At 35.8% G+C, this 18,089-nt stretch overlaps 1 protein-coding gene across 1 annotated transcript in view; it reads right to left on the reverse strand.

The window, feature by feature from the left end:
• Positions 1-17,386, reverse strand: part of YTHDF3 (YTH N6-methyladenosine RNA binding protein F3) — a gene marked incomplete at both ends in the record, with an annotated part of 40,344 nt that extends 22,958 nt beyond the window's left edge. Inside the window, 4 exons of the mRNA XM_084230556.1 lie at positions 75-1,673; positions 11,334-11,419; positions 16,858-16,882; positions 17,363-17,386. Of these exons, the coding sequence (XP_084086682.1) occupies positions 75-1,673; positions 11,334-11,419; positions 16,858-16,882; positions 17,363-17,386 (1,734 nt within the window). The remainder of the gene's footprint in view (positions 1-74; positions 1,674-11,333; positions 11,420-16,857; positions 16,883-17,362) is intronic.
• Positions 17,387-18,089: the final 703 nt, after the last annotated feature.

Raw genomic sequence — 18,089 nt, forward strand, 5'->3', positions numbered from 1 at the left:
TAAAGCATACCCATCCATGCCCACCAACCACCCCAATAAAAAGACCCTACACACAAAAATTACTATACTCTTACCCTACGCATGGCTTCCTCCTCTTCTTGACGCTTTTCATAATGTGCAAAGTCATCAAAGATTGAGGTGGTATGCTTGAAAGTAGCAATTATTTTAAGCACTTGCTTAGCTTTTTCTAGGGGTACCTCTTGAGTGTCCCTTGAATTGGTAACCGGTTTGTTGTCATTATTTTCTAAGCGAATATGCCGTAATTGGTTATTGGGAACATCTTTGACAAAGATCCACTTAACTTCAAATTTGCCCTTCCACTTATCCTGAGACCAGACACCAGCATATGCATTATAGTCCACAACAGACTTCATTTCAGCCACTCCACAAAAATGTCCACTACCATTCACACTGAAGAGTAAATAGAGTGGACCTTTCCCATTCAAAGAACGGTACGCTGCATCCAAACGCTTATTACCATGCTCAGTACTGCACCAGATAGAGTACTTAATGGAACGATGTATGTCATCCTCAGAATAGCTTTTAATTATAAACACACGTCCATTCTTCAGGTTCCAATCAAAGTCTTTGGGATTATAGTTGTTTATGGCCTTTAGCTTTTCCAGCACTGGATGCACTTCTACACTAGAAGGTGAAGCGCTGACAGGTACAACACCTAAACCAAAGTTTTCACCGCCCGCTCCATTGTTCTGGTTGAAGCCAGCTCCTCTGTTCCGGGGAGCTACCCAGCGATTCTGCAACTGTTGCTGTTGTGGCTGCACTTGGTGAGGCTGGGCCTGTGGCTGAGGTCCTTGTTGCTGCTGTGGTTGTGGTGGCTGAGGCTGCTGTTGAGGCAGTTGGCTTTGCACCAATGGTGGTGGTTGAATTAATGGCTGAGGCTGCTGGATTATAGTTTGAGGAGGCAAAACTGGTTGGGTTGGTGGAGCCTTTACCACTGACCCCTTTTCATCCCAAGTTCCAATATTCATATTGTGTTTTATAGGAGGTGGTGGCACAGCAGAACCCCCAATTCCCACATTGCCCTTGGGTTTAAGTTTCGGTTGAGGTTTGGCAGGCTTTCTGGCAATAGCAGCCCAGGAGGTTGGTTTAGGTGCTGCACTGCTAACTGGGGGCACACTATTGGTTGCGATGCTAGTCATACCACTGCTGGTCAAGGCTGTACCTACAGTTTTTGTCACTGCAGCTGTCAGGTCACCACCAATTTTCAGTCCAGTCATGCCTTGCTCAATACTGCTAATGCCAGGCACCTTACTCAAAGTATCATTGCCAAATCCAGCCTGTCCATCAGTAATAGCTCTCCCAAGAGAACTAGGTGGATAGCCATAACTGCTACTATAAGCAGAACTTTGTGTTGATTGTCCCTGAGATCCACTTGTCCCCCATGTAGAGAAATCAGCATTACCAGGAAAAAAGTTAAATCCATGTTGACCAAGAAATGGAGGGGTATTTCCTAATGCCCCAGGTTGACTAAACACACCATCTGGTATATAATGATGTTCTCCATTACTCATTTGTCCATAAGTTGTCAGATATGGCATAGGCTGGTCGCCAGCAGTGGACCATGCTGCTTCCCCCAGAGAATATGGAAATCCAATAGATGGAGCATAGTAACTAGGCATGTATGGATCTGACATTGGTGGATAGCTGTTACTCTGGAAAACAAAAGATTACAATCAGGATCAAACGTCCAGATAATTGAAATTAAAACTTTAAATCCAATTTTATCAACAATAAAATTTGCTGATGAGTAACTTTATTTGAAAAATCTTTGTTAGAACAGTTTATATTGGAGGAATGAGGTGGGAAATGGGGCTGTTTTTGTTTTTAAAGCCAGATCCTCTGGCACAGTTCAAAAATGCTGAAACTTCTACAAAAAAAAATTTGTTTTATAAATTTTACAGGCACTAACTGATCATATACAGCCAACTGTATTTTAAGCAACTAATGTATCCAAACTTTATATGCAAGGCTTAAATAAATGTGGAAACTGTGCCAAATTATAGAGGAGTCATTGTATATCTATATATGACGGAATTCGGTTCTGCAACTAAAATTTGTATTTTCATAAAGAAAATATCAAGTGGAAAATGTTCACACTGAAAAAAATAAGACTTAAAATTATACTTATAGCATAATTCAAACCTGCTTATTGCAATGTTCTGTCTTGTTCATTTTGAAAAAGGAAAAAAATAAATCCTTATTATGGTTTCTTAATGGTGGGATTAACAAGGGCCTCTTGTGTTTTTAGTCCTCTCCTATAGCCTCCAAATCTTAACACGATAAATTTTATTACCTCTCAGAATTATAAGTAAGTCATTTTATTTTAAATATTAACTGATCATTCATTTAATGATTTGCTAAAAATTAAAGGAACCATATTTTATTAAACGGGGAAAAAAGTTCAAATTTGCTTAGTAAATATAAAAATTAAACATTTAAGATGTATATTATATATATTATGTATATTATGTATATGTATATAGTGTATATTATGTATTGTATTATGTATTGTATATTATATATACATCTTACCACAGACTCACACTTTATAAACTAATTCATTCTACTGATGACTGTAATTAAAACATTGTAGTGTAAACCTAATAATATAGTAATATTGCATAATCTGTTCTAAAACAGTATGTGAAATTTTGAGTGTAGATATCATAGCTCAAGAAAAATACTAAATTTCATTTTTTTGACATTAAATATAAGGAAAGTAACTTAAACCAGGAAAGGTCATTTCAAAATCACTTGCTAATGGAGTGGGTGGGGAAAACCAAATTCTCAAATTAATTCACTAACTTTTAAACCATTATCATGCTTTCTCATAATTTCTTTCAACTTAACTGAAATCTCCTTTTTAATACACTGTTTAGGACTCATGGTTACAATTTAGGACAGTATCTTTATGCAATTCAACCACCAGTTGTGTAAGATAATATGAAAAAAATACATTTCTTTACTTAAAAAAAAAAAATTGATCCCTGTGGCAAAAGATCATGAAAGGGTATTAATAAAGTCCTAAGGGTGCTCATCACACAGAGAACATTTTTTTTCATTTTTCTTTTCATTATTTTCTTTTTTTTATATTCATGAATAGACGTTAGCTGACATTATCGTGCTATCACTTCACTACATATGTAAATTAAACCATCAAGCTGGATGCTCTATACTTTTACAGTAATGTATGTCAATTATTTCTCAATAAAACCTGAGGGAAAAAAGAATGATTATCCAGAGGAAACATTAGTTGTGTATAAAAATGAAGTAATAACTACTCTCTTCAAATTAAAGGATTTCTCTTGAAATGGGTTTCTTATGCTAAAAACATGTCTGATAATACACTTCCACTCTTTGATTTTTAAAGCCTTAGCCAATGCTTCAGAATTTTTAGAATTTAGCAAACTGAAAAACATTAAGCTAATATCAAGTCAGGACAGAATACTGCACTTGCAAGTATCCATACCATTTATTCATTTTATGCAGACATGCTAGAAAGTTCCTTGGAAAACAGTGTTTAACCTATTTTTTTGATTTTGGTCTTGGGGCTATTCTGGCAATGCCTTCCCACTCAAGAAAGTGTTTCAGTATACATGTGTACCTGGTGCCTCCCTGGTGGCCTAGGGGTTAAGTCTCAGAGCTATCACCTCTTCGGCCTGAGTTTGATCCCTGATCAGGGAGCTCAACCACATAAGGTGCAGCAGACCTCTCTTGTCATCCCCACTGCTCCCCTTAGCAGTATATTTCAGTATATCTGCCTGTTCTGCTCCCCTACTCTGTACCTGGTGAATCCTCTCACCCCATGCACCTGTCCTTTACCCCAGTTCTTCTACGCAACAAAACACCACATGTACCAATAACATAGGTTAACAAAATTTCACAGATTCTACCTGAGATACTTTTTTTTTTTTTTTAAAGATTTATTTATTTATTTATACATGCACTGGGTACAGTCAGAAGCGCAGGAGGGTGAGAGAATTCGCCAGAGCGGGGAGCAGAGCAGGCAGAAGGACCAAAGTACACTGCTGAGGGGAGCAGCGGGCGGCAGGAGAGGTCTGCGCGCCATGTGGGACCCTCCTCCGGAGGCCGGGGAGCAGCCGGGGATCGAACCGGCGCCGCAGAGGCTGCGGGCAGCTTCGTAACCCAGCGCTCAACCGCTGCGCCACCGGGGAGGCCCTACCTGAGATACTTTTAAGATACTTGTGACAAATGTCACAACTGCTACAAGTGTCTTTGAAAACCACTGTTTTCAACATCTATCAGCAAACTAATCTATCAAAAAACTAGTATTTTATCTTTTAAAATGATTTATTTAAATCCAACCTTTATTTGATGCGTAAGTTACTTTCATTTTAGATAAGAATCATAACTAAATGAAAATAACTTGAGAATCAAGTAGACACCATTAAAATTATGACACAGATGAGTTGCTTACAGTAAAGCTTATGTTTAATAACAGAAACAGCTGTCAATAAGCAATATTTAAGAGATAATGACTTTCCCAAATCCTTGATATTAAATGTATTTTAACTGTATTCAAAACTGTAAATACATGTGATATTATTAATTTAGCTGAACATACTGTTTATACTGATAATTATTAACCATTTTTGAAAATATATTTAAGAATGCTCACAATAATTAATATGAAGAGCATCACTCTATCCACCAGAGAAATGGTATTTTATGGAGATCAACACTGGAAATATGACTGCCATATTTAAATACAAATACAAAGGAAGCATAGTAAAGCTCAAAATCAGTCACAATGGTTTTCAAAGAAAAATTTATTTTTTCTCATCTCCTCCCCACCCAAAAAATTCTTAATTAATGAGGAGTCAACTTCACTATCCCTGAAGATCCCGCTCTCACACACAAAGGGGTATAATTCAATCACTAAACTATTTGATAAAAAGTACACGGCTTCATAATGACAAGGAAGTCACTGCGATATAAAATTCTAAAAAGTTTAGTAAAAAGTGCAGTCATACAAATATAGTTAGAGATTTTTAAAGTTATCTTTCCTAACTTTAAAGTTACTAAACAAATCCTTTTATTTTTCTTACTTTAACCTAGCACTATTGAATATTACATTATGAAAAACACAGATATAAGGTACGCATTCTAAAAGAAAACTTAGGAGTTACAAAGCTATATCACAGGGAAGTAAATAAATTCTGCATCATAAAGTAGGAGAGCTGGATCAAAGAAAGAGGGAATTAGTGTCAAAGCTTTTTTAGAATGCTGTCACTGAAATCTGAACTTAGTAAGTTTTTACTTGGGTACAGGTGTAGAAAGCAGGGAGTTAAAAGGTTTTTAAGTTCCTTCATGAAGTGTTTGCAAATTTATACTTATGCTGAATATTGTTTTACCACCACAAATGCTGACTTTGTGCAGGAGTTACATTATCAAGTTCCTAATTTGTCTGTACCCATCATGTAACTCAGGGGTTAGCAAGTAAAAGAACGGCAGAGTAAACAAATTTTTGCCAATTTTGTCATCCTGAGACTAGAACAGGCCCAAATCCTCTTAGATAATGAGGACTTTTATTAGATGTCAGTTATTTTTTAAAAATAATGATTTTATTAGTTCACCCCTAAATTAATGATTCTGTCAAAATATTAAGTTTAAATTAAAGAATATTCCATTAATCACAACTGCCTATCAGAGAGCTCTAGTTCATTATCAGAGATGAGTTACTGCCCCCATCCAGTGTCACTACACCAGTGTAGTCCTTGAATATACTGGACAAATGACCTGCTTCCTTTCACTAGTTTATCAAACTCCTAGTCAATTATTTCCCAATGCTTTTAGTAGTTTTAGCTGAGTGTGATTTTTTTTCCTTAGTCCTATGAAAGTAACCTAAGCAGTATCCTTTCCAAAGAAGATTAGATTTGTTTTCTAGTGGGGGGAAAAAAAACAAAAAACAAAAAAAAAACAGAAAAAGCTGTGGGAAACTCTTCAAGTTGAAAAGATTTGATCAATACATTTTGCCTGACCACTTCAATTTAAATTGGGAATACTTTATTTTGAAAAATTTAAATTGTTAAGTTAATCAATCAGAGAAATGTAACATGCTATTAAAGAGAACTACCGATGATGGACAATAACTCAAAACTCACTTTCATTTTATATTTCCATAACATTTAAGCTGAAATAATTTCTTTGAAATTGTTTATTTATAAATTAACTATTGCCTTATTGCTCAATAATAGTTGAACTTTACTGCATACTATGACTTTTAAACAAAGTGATGTCAAATATTTACCTCACACTCAAAAAAGTAACTGGAAAGGAACAAATAACAATGTCAATATAAAAAGTGGTAACAGTGATAAATGAATGTCCATTAATTCCTTTACCCACAGCATAAACTAATACAACTTCCAGAGGTCAGTTAATAAAAAGTTAAAGTGAAGCCATGAGGTATCTAAATTCTAATCCCAGCTCAAATACTTATCAGTTATGTGAAAGTAGCCAAACTGTTTCTCATCTATTAAGAGATAGTAAAATGGACATAATACCTACTGCTTTAATCAAATGTAAAGATTTTTTAAAACCTGCCTTGTTATTTGCAAAGTGATATAAGGAAGTACAGAAGTTATGTTTTTTTGCCATTAGTTTTTTTTTTTAATTTTAAAACTAAAATGTGAAAAAGATTAAAAGTTATTCGCTGGAATGTCGAAATCATTTATAATTGTTAGTTCTCACCCTTATGATATGGGTCAATTAATTTCTGTTCGCTAAAAGAAAACTTGAACAATTTAGAGAAAGATAATTATTACTATGCTGGCCTAAAGATATTTTAATACAACTCAATTATAACTGACAGTCACTTATAATAACTTAGTATCCATTTTTTTTAACTTCATGAATATCCAAACTCAAAACAACATTGTATAATGTCTTAGAAGTTCAATTTTAAAAGATTATGGTATTATTCACCCAAAAAAAACAGTATTTGTGCACTGAGAGAAATGAAAACTTTTCCATTTAGAACCTAAGGTACCTCAATCTCCAGGACTGACTTCTGAATTAAGTACAAAATATTAAGTGAAGTTCAGTATATTTTTAATGCATATATTTTGTTCTTCTAATACTTTGAAAGTACTATTGTACTCTTTAAAAAATATAATCTATGCATGTCACATTGTAGGAATGTCCTAAGCAAAACCTATTATACATCACACTAAATTAACTATTCCTTCAACCCTAATTCTTCATTTCTGATTTCTAGCATATAACCTAATCCATTATTTTGACAACTTAAAAATGCCTAATATGTGCCAGATAAAATGTCAGGTATTGGAGACAAAAAGTGAAAAACATGGTCTTTGACCTAGAGCACTTCATAGGTCTAATGGGGAAGACAGATTTACCCCTCAATGTGATAGACACTGTGAAGGAAATATGCACCAGGCAAAACAAACTAGTGCAAAAAGGAAGACACAAAAAATTAAGGGACATCAATAAAAACTTCATAAAGTACCTGACACACATTTCTTTCTCTGTATAAACTGTACATATAAATACTTATACTGAAATCATGAAACATACAGAAAATATTAAATAATAAGCCTAGTTCTCCAAACAAGTTCAATGGAAAAAGCTGGCCAAAGGAAGGAAGGAAAGTGGAAGTCATTTTAAGGGTATTTGTTTAATAAATTATCCATTGTTGTTAATCTGTGTTATTCTTTAACATGAACAAAAGCACGACCAAACTTGAATTTCAAAACTGTTGATAGGCAATATAGAATTACCAGTTAGAAAATCATTTCAACTGGTAGAGATAATTGAAATCTTAACTAAGGACAGGGATGGCAGGAACAGAAAAAAACAAAATTCAAAATAGCTTTTTAGTTTCTCAGTTGCCTTTATCTCTTTTCTGATAAACGTAGCTAGCATTTACTTTTCCATACATACAAAATTTCCTTTTTCAATTTATTCTTCACATTTATATACACAAATAAAAAACTAATTTTTAGAACTGAAGGATGAAGACTGACTTTTAAAATTACTACAAAAATTTTTCCCTTAGAAAATGAGCACATGAGGGTCCTCCCTGGTGGCGCAAGGGGTTAAGACAACCTATGAAGCTATCCTCAGCCACTGCAGCCTGAGTTCAATCCCCGGCCAGGGAGCTACCCACATGACACAGCAGACCTCTCCTGCCTTGCCCCCTGCGTCCCTCAGCAGTGTATTTCAGCACGTATGCCTGTTCTGTTTCCCACTCTGTCTCTGGTGAATCCTCTCACCCTCCACACCTCTGGCCTGTATCCCAATTCTTGTATACATAAATAAATAAATCTAAAAAAAAAAAAAAAGACATACAATACACTTCTGCGGTAGTAAAGGCCAAAAATATGTTTTGATTTGATTTATCTTAAATAGAGGAAACAATTTAAATCACCATACCAAAATATTAAACATCTTTCCAGGGAAAAATTCATTTTTATTTAAAATGTGAAAAATAGATAAAAGGAAAATAGATAAAAGGATTTAATTTCAAAGACACATTATTTACTTAGTTGGAAAACTTTTTAAATTCTTCAGCTATAAATCTGCAAATTACCTGAGATTATTTCATTATTTCACCAGTAAACCAAACCTCACTTAGCTGCTTTAAAAGGTCAACCTTTTTTTTTTTTTTTTTTTTTTTTTGTGGGACCCTCGCCAGCGGCTGGGGAACGAACCAGTACTGCAGAGGCTGCGGGCAGCCTCGCAGCCCAGCACTCAACCATTGCACCACCAGGGGAGGCCCAAAAGGTCAACCTTTTAAAAATTTTTTAATTTAGATAATTATGAGAAACTTCAGTTTTTGTACAACTGACCCTTAAATTTTCACTTAATTTTCAATTTTTCTCACCAATAAGCCCAGTTTTCAGTATTTTACAATGTTAGTTCTCTTCAAAAAGTAAACTGGTATTCTGACCATATTAATTATTTTTAGTATTATACAAAGATACTTGCTGAGACGTAGTCACTGGTACTGGCAAGAAGAGAGAGATTATACAGCTTTACTGGCATCAAACTTTAAAATTTCTCTTTAAGCAGCACAAGAGTATACTGATTCAAATATCATGAATTAAAATAATACAAAGGACAAGATATTTCCATTTAAACATCATATTAAAACAAATCTTTTATAAATGCTTTTTCTCCAACATAAAGTTGTAGGATAAAAATTGAAAAATGGGTTCACAAAGGCAAATGCTTTTATGTCCTTAAAAAATAATGGTTTCTGGGCCTCCCCTGGTGGCGCAGCAGTTGAGCGCTGGGCTGCGAAGCTGCCCTCAGCCTCTGCAGCGCCAGTTCAATCCCCAGGGCCACCGGCAAGGGTCCCACATGGCGTGACAGACCTCTCCTGCCATGTCCGCTGCTCCCCTCAGCAGTGTATTTCATCAGTCTGCCTGTTCTGTTCCCCGTTCTGTCTCTGGTGAATTCTCTCATCCTCCTGCGCTTCTGACTGTACCCAGTGCTTGTATAAATAAATAAATCTTTAAAAATAATAATAATAATGGTTTCCCAACAACTGTAAACTTTTTTTTCCCCCCCACAAATGAAATGGCCTGCAAAATTTCAATATAAACCAACAGATAAAATACAGAACAGGCTCTGGCTGCCACATGGGTATGATCTAGGGTGCCCTACCATGGTCTTCTCTAGAAGATCCTATAAGATGCCACAAACCACTCTTCTAAGCCCTTGTGACAGATGAATTGTAAAGTATGTTAACATGTAAAACAAGAGATTCTTACAGGTAGCAATTCCCAAACATTTACATTCCACTAGAATTCATTAAAGGCACAGGTTGCAGAAGTCAGAACTTTCATACTGTATTCTTATCTTAGAAATCTACTTTACATAAAATACAAAGTATGAAATTATGTAGGAAAAAAATCCCAAGTGTTTAGGCCATATAAATTTTCCAAATTATTTGATCATGGAGTCTGTATGATCATGGATTCTGCTTGGGAGATCTGCCACAGCTCAAGGTTAAAAAACAAAACAAAACAAAAACAAACAAAAACACCCCTCCCCCTCAGAATTCCTCAAAAAATTTGGGAACCACTGCCATAAGGGATGTTAATCAGATTTCTGTATGGGCCTTAATATTAGCAGAATATTTTTATTCTTTCTTTTGGTTTAAATTTTAATTCTTTTAAAACCTATACTACATTTCACAACAAATGTTCATCCTTTACTATTTTCCAGCAATATTCTTTCACAGACTTATAAGTGGAAAATAAATCTATTACTGAGATAATAGATCATATATATGAATTAAATTTTTTCAATCCTTTTTAGGTCAGCCAAATTTTCATAGATTTTATCCCTAGTTTTCGTTCTTTCTTATTTATGTAGTCCCTCTCCTTTATGTACACTAGGAATGTAGATCAACAGAATGAAGTGAGTGGTTAAAGAGAAATGACGAAGAGGGAGATATGGTTAATGTAATAATGATTACATTATTACATTCCTAAATGTAGTAATCCTAAATTACATTCTACAATCCTAAAACTAGTGATATTTTCCACTAATTAGCAATCACTTTTTGTTAAAATTTCCTCTACAACTGTAAAGTTCACTAATAATATTTGATTCCTTTGTTTTTTTAATACTTAAAAAAAAAATCTAGAAGTTAAGATTTCAAGTACATTTTTCATCTTTTTTAAAGCAAGATAACAGCAGAATAGCACACAGATACCAAATACCATTGCTAATGTTTTGATGTTTAAATCTAAAATAATCCTGTAGAATTCAAGAGACTGTGTAAAAAATCTAAATAACAAAGGAATTTCAAGCCACCAGTTATTTCAGTTGATGAAATTATCCATGCTTACCATATAAAAGTATGTTTGTAAGTCTCTTTTCTATTCCCTACATAACCAGATTATATTAAAACTTTAATAGCAAAGAAGCTCAAATTGGAATGCCTTAGTAAGGGGGAAAAAAAAAACACTATTATTTAACCAAGAAATTCAGGAACAAATTAGCCCTCTCAGAAATTTCTGACTAATCAAATCTTGCAATGTGCTTTGACTATGATGACACAGCAGTGACAAAGATTAAAACTTTTCCACATTCAAAAAAAAAATAACGATTACATATTTATATACATATGATCTTCAAATCGTTATATTTCATAATCTAGTTTGTCACCTATACCATAAACTTGCAACTACTTACATGCAAGCACACTAGATTAATTCATGTTGTTAGTCTCACTCAATGTATTTATTTGAAAAAAATCAGTTAATACTATTAAAAGTCTAATTTCCCAAATATGGGACTGTCAGAAAACTTACCTGATTTGTCTGGCTACTTAAGTATGGCTCAAAATCATCATCATTTACAGCATCTTTTTGATGAATGGAACCGTTTTGTACTGAAACTAAAAAATATGTTTGTATTAGATGTGTCATAATTATCTTTATGAAACTCACAGAACTTAACATTTTCAATATTTTTAAAATTAACTCATAAAATGTATCCCTAAGTTTTTTTTCATTAAAAACCCTCTTAAGGATTAACTTAATTTTGAATACAATTATGTACGTGCTACCAAATCTTAAAAATTTTGTGATAGATAAGTCCAAGATTACATAAACACAACTATATACACATTTTCCTATTATCAAAAACATAATGTAAATATTCCAATTTCAACACTTAAATAAAAATGTTGGAGGATTAGCTAATACTATATTTAAATCTACTTCAAAGAATATAGACAACAAAGCGATTTCTAAATGCTCTCTACCTTTGTTTAAATCTCTATATTATGTCCAATAAAGGTAAATAAGGAACTGACGTTATAGTAAATATATAAAATGTCTTCAGTTACAGAAAGCAGTTAAAATTCACTTGAATATAATTATGAAAAATCTAAGTCAAAAAAGCCTTCGTTAGAAACCAAAAATTGTGTTTAATTTCACATGAAAGCACAAATAAAATTAAGACACAAACGATAACCATGATTACTCCTTACAACCCACTGAGAAAATCAGCCAGAAAATAATTTATAATGCCACATTTGTTCAAATATCATTTCCATAAATGATCTACCTCAGAGTGCTTTTGAGCAGACTTGGGGCTTTTGAGCATATCAGGGGTCCTGATCTGAACCCCAAGTCCAACAGTAAGAAGCTGGGTGATCTCTAGTTAGTAACTTGGGTTCTTTAACTTGACTACTTGTCTGTTCAAGGTTATTAATAGTGTCTGTCTCATATCATCTGAGTATTCAATGACAATATTCAATAATCTTGTATATTATCACACAAAGTATCATAAGATCCAAATAGGAGTAAGAATTACTGTTAAGACCACATAAACTTAAGTTTTACAAGGTTAACATCGGATGTGGTTATACTGTCTGCAAATAAACTATATACTACTTTTTAAAAGAGATGAAAAACGTTGAAAGGTTCTGATGGATGTTAACCTCTTAGAAACAACTCAATAACAAGATTTATTGCTTTAAAATACAGTACTACAAAATCTTACAAATTAAGGTTGAGGGCAATGGATTTAAGCTGTGTTTCTAACATTTTTATTTTCCCAAATTTAAATCACCTAAAACATAGTGAGTTGACAGTGGCATGGGAGCCAAGGTAGGTGAAATCCATTAATTTTTGCCAATCACTGAGTAGCAACTATCACTCAAAAATGATACTATGCTGTGAAGTCTTCAAAGTAGTCCTTTTAATGATACTACATTGCCCCTCAAAGACTACAAAAGCAACCTGAGGGTTAATTTGATCCTGACTTCACTGTAGTTTAACCATTTGATAAGGGTTGCATCAGAACTATGGTTGAGGTAAATGTGCTCCCCATAAATTAAAATTAAATATGTGACACTAGAAATGAAAATAAAGAGGATAGCTTCTATTTCTAGTGGTTAATCATTTCAGCCTAAGATTATGCCATACCTATTCTCCTTTACCACTGCCCATTACACTAATATTTATTGGTATCTGAAAAAGTTACCCATTTCATTAGCATCTCATAAATCTAGTTCAAACTGCTAATACAGTTTAAAATTTATCTAAGTATTTATTATATTGCTAGTCTTACTCATTTCCTCTGTTCTCTTTTCCTAATCTAAGAAGCTCAGACTAAGAACAAAATATTCTCATATACTAAGTAAATACGTTCTACAGTCATTTATAAATGATGTATAAATGTCTAAAAATAAAAAAAGCCCTAAGATATTATTCAAAGAGTATGTCAATCTAAGGAAAAAAATGTTTAATTAAAAGTATTTCACGAATACTGACAAGCAATTTGCATTAAATTAGAATCTGAATAAGCTAGCCCTTGAGTTTCACAAGCATATCTTTAAGAAATTCAACTGTCTTAAAGATTTTAGTTTTTGAACATTACTTAGTGACAATCTAATGTCTTGGAGACTGAAAGCCATTAAATAGTAATGAAATCCAAGCCAGTTCCATAGTCTGTACAAGTTCTTCAGGGAAAAAAGAACAGATGACTTACATGATTCTTCGCCTGTTTCCTCTGCTCTATGAAGCAGAGTCAAATCAAGATAGAACATGGGCCTTAGGAGCCAGGTGATTCTTTGCTCTGGTCCTGACTACATCAAGTTAGGAAAGTCAACACATCTGTGCATCATGTTTTCCCACCTACAAAAACAGCGACAATACCATATACCCGCTATCTCCTTATAAGAATGTTTTGAGGATTAATAATAAAATGAAGTCTAAAATGACAGTCAAGTGCTTTGCAATCATTTTTTGAAGGGGGTGGGGAGAGGATACAAAAGAATATTGCCAAAATGCAAGGCATTTCCCATATTTTCAAAACATTAGAAGATAGCTAAATTCAACCTAACTCTTTGAAGCTGCACGTGTAAATAAAACAAAGAAACAAACAAAAATACCTCACATTTCTCTCTACTGGGAGGGGGAGGAAAAGGAGAAATTCCTTTCCACATATTTGCCTAGTTATAAATTTAAAAGACAAGAGTAAGGAAGCAGCAAGATTTGAGGCTATAAGCAATAAGGGATCTGACACTTTCATCTATGTTAACAAGGAAGGCAATAGCACTCTCATTCCAGCAAACAAAAATTTTGCTTTAATTAACAAATATAGCGTTATAAAGTTAGTTTAAAATTATGGTTCAATAGGTAAAATAAATATCCTTAAATATCCTTCAGTACCACCATAATCAAAAAGAGTAAGTTTTCTGCTATTTAACATAGGGACAATCTATTAACTAGGAGAATTCAGACTCACTAACTAGTATTATTTATATTAAAAAAGCATTTTCAACATTACTAAGAAACCGAAAAGCATTGCTTTTATATTTTAGTCCCTTTAGTGAATTTATGTCATTAAGGATATATAGAAATACTTTAGCAGAAAATCAAAGACACCAAAGCCAGGTGTCAGGCTGTCAACCAAAGATAATTCAGAAAAGAAATAAAGCATATGAAATTATATTAAATCAACTAAAAATGACTATGCTTCCAAAACATCTAAAAACCAACTCAAGGATATGTATTTTTCTTAAGTTTGATAATTCTGAATTCTGAGGCTGTGGTTCAACAGTTTTCTGTGGTTCAATAGCTTTCTGCTTCATGGAAGTAAACAATTATAAAGCAATTTTAGTAGCTTGAAAACTAAGCCTGCTAAGGCACAATACTTTTTCTCAGAGTAGTTTTCTCAAACATAGCTATTTGTATCAGTTCACTGGAGGTGCTGCCTTTGCTTTGTAATTCTCCCTGCAGAGGCATAAAAATGTAAGCAATGTATATGTATATTTGGGCACTTGTAGTATCTACCACTTTAGAACACATCTTAAATGATTGCCAAAACTTTTAGACCAGTAGTTTCTTCCCTCCTACACCTTAAAATAGATGAGGTGAGGAAGGTGAAAAGAAATCCAGCAATATAATGTCTACTAGTGTGGGGGATAATTGTAATTACAACAATCTTCATACCATACAATAGGATTTATGGCTAAAACTATTATTTTAGAGGGAAAATTCTGACCAAAAATGCAACATGTTCAAACTCACTTGGCAAATCAGTAGCTACAGGCAGTATTAAAACACAACGTCTCTTAGGAATACCAGGCCATCCTTTTTACCAAGGTTGAAATTATAAACTGAACAGTAATGGGGAAAGAAAATTTCTTGGAATGAAGAACTTATCCAAATAAATACTGTGTGTGTCTACATCTAACAGAGGTGATACTGATGGGTTCAAATTTTTTAAACAAAAAAACAATTATTTGTAATCAATATACAACAGCTCACAGATAACATATCTACATTATTAAAGACATACCTAAGGACATACCTAAGTGAAATGAATGTGTCATAAATCAAACTTAGAGTAATACAGAATTAGCAATGAAACAAAGTTCTAGATGCTCTGTTTTGTTTTGTCAAACAAGTACTTCATAGAACTTGCACTTACCTTAAAGCAGGTAACACAAAACACTTAGCATTTCAAATAGCCTTGCAAAGTGCCACCTCCCCACAGATCTAGGATAAAATAATTTACGCTAGGCAATAATGACAAGACTTCACAACTCCAAGTCTATAAACTTCCTAATGGGCAGACTAGCAAAAAAGAAATTAATGGTTCATTGTTTTAAAATTTACAAGTAAACTGTCAAAAAATATTTAAAATAAATCAACAATATCAAATTCTGAGGATTATGTATACAGTACAGAAAAAAAATCTAAAACTAAATATTAAATTCTAAAATTTCTAAAAATTTACACTGCAAGAAAATACATTTTTACACAAAATAAACCAATAAATTTGTTAGCTAATACAGTACCCATTAATCTGATATGTAGAAATTCTCAAATTGTTCAACTCAAAGAATTAAGCTGTGTATTCAGAACCTACTCCTTTCAAATTTGCAATACCAAATAAAAACCCTAAAGACTACAAAAGCACCAATAAAGACATTAAATTTAAATCTAAAAAGCTACTGTAAATCTTATTTTCTAGGTAATTCTTTGCTACTGCAATAAAAAACAGGAAGTATGATTCTATTTAGTGTAATTTCAAGCCCTATTACAAAATGTTATAAATATATAATTCGCTGTAATGTTATTTAATTGGCACTGTCCCAAGAAAGCAGTTATTGTTCTATACTTACTAATGTCACGTGATTAATGTCATAGTCAGTTAGCTGCATTGTTCTACGTAAATACAAAGTACACTTATTTTTTAAATTGTTTTACTTACAATGTTACTTTTTCAACCAAAGAGTTCACCACACAACCCTGGCAAAAACCTCACAAATTATCTCCTTACCGGTTCTTTCTAAAATACCAGATTGAGTCACACCGTGCAATCAGGACTAGGTAATGAGGTACCTGCCTATTTAATTTTGATCTCCCATGTGTTATTCACTGCAACTGGCTTCAATAAATCACTGATTAACAGTGCAGTTTTCATTAATGTGACATGCAATAATAGTATATGGGTGGCATGCAGACATGTCAAACAAAATATCCACGACATGTGTGCATATATGTAGAATTTCTACCTATGCAGAAATTTTTGTGGTGTAAGATACCTAATTCTGATAAGCTACAAAATTAATACCTCCTTAAATGAAACAAAACTAAGAAAACTTTCTTGAACCACTGTGGTTTCTATAAAACTGTATTCAAGGCAAGGATCTACCGAAGTTTGGGACAGCATCTGTCTGTCTTAGTCCTAACGTTTCTCAAATCTTACATTAAAAAAAAAAAGGAGCCAAAATAACAAAAACAAAAACCCTTCACAGCTTCAAAGTACCATCAAACCAGCACTGAGATAGAAGGAAAAAATATCCAAACTCACCTTTATTTCCTTGCCCTTTAGGTCTCTGAGACAAGACGAAAAGGTGTGGTAATGAAAGAGAAAAAAAGAAGAGAGGGAAAGTGTGTTAATTAAAGACGTTATCAAAGACAAGTTATTTTAAACAATCCGCGTAGGAGTAAAACCCACCACATCCTCCAGAGCCACCAATTTCCCAACCACCCCCAGTCTTGAAACCTCCTACCCGCCACCCGGAATCCGCCTCCCGGAGCTCGCCTGGGCTCAGCCCCGCGCCTGCCGCCCCAGGAGGCGTCCGCAGGCCCCGAGGAGCCCCCCCCGCCTCCGCGGCACCGCGTCCGCCCGCCACGGCCGCAGGCTCCGGGGCCAGGGCGCACACCCGGCCCGGGCGGCAGGACTGCAGCAACTTGCGCCGCGGGCACCGTTATGGGGCCGGCAGCGGCGGCGACGGGGAGGAGCCGAAGCCCCACGCGAGGGTGGAGCTCCGGGGCTCGGGCCTTCGCCGAGCCTGAGGCCTCTGCTCCCTCACCTGATCCACGCTAGTGGCTGACATTCTTCACCGCAACCCGAGAGCTGCCGCCGCCGCTGCCGCTGCCGCCGCCGCCTGGGCCTCTCCCCGTGCACTCACAGCAGTTGGCTGCCGCCCTCGGCCGAGTGACTGTTCCAGCCGCCGCCGCTGCCACCGCTCGCTGAGAAACCAAAAAGAGGGCCTCGCGCTCGGGAATCGGTGGAAGGGGCCCGTCTTTTCCGCTTGCAGGCGCCTCTTCCTTCTCGCTCTCCGCTTCTTGGGTCCACAATGGCGGACAGGCTCCCTAGTCTCACTTCCGCTCCGAGCCGCCCTGACCTTCCGCTCTCCACTCTGACGTCCGCGCTCACCTCGCTCTTCCTCCCTCCCTCCCGCCACAGGCCTTGGCTCCGCCTCCTCCGCGCCACGTCACTGGAGACTGGAGCCGCTGGGCCTGCCCCTGGGCGCATGCGCGGAGTGACCAGTGCGCCTGCTCGGGGTCGAGCGCGTCCTTTTAGGGTCTCCCGGGTGACTTCCTCCTGCCCTGCTTGCGAGCCCGGAGGCGACCGTCGGGCGGCGGCAGCGGAAAGCCGCGCCGGAGACCGATCCCGTCGCCCGCGGGCAGGAAGTGGGCAGGAACGGGAGGCGGCGGCTGCCAGGGTTTGTAGAGCCTGGCCAGAGGCGCGAGGGCGGAGGCGCCCTCCCGGAAGCGCAGTGGAGGTGCCGCTGCCTGCTGGCCCCGGTGAGCGAG

This window comes from Talpa europaea, assembly GCF_964194135.1.
Source record: "Talpa europaea genome assembly, chromosome: 3".
In the NCBI taxonomy this organism is placed as follows: Eukaryota; Metazoa; Chordata; class Mammalia; order Eulipotyphla; family Talpidae; genus Talpa; species Talpa europaea.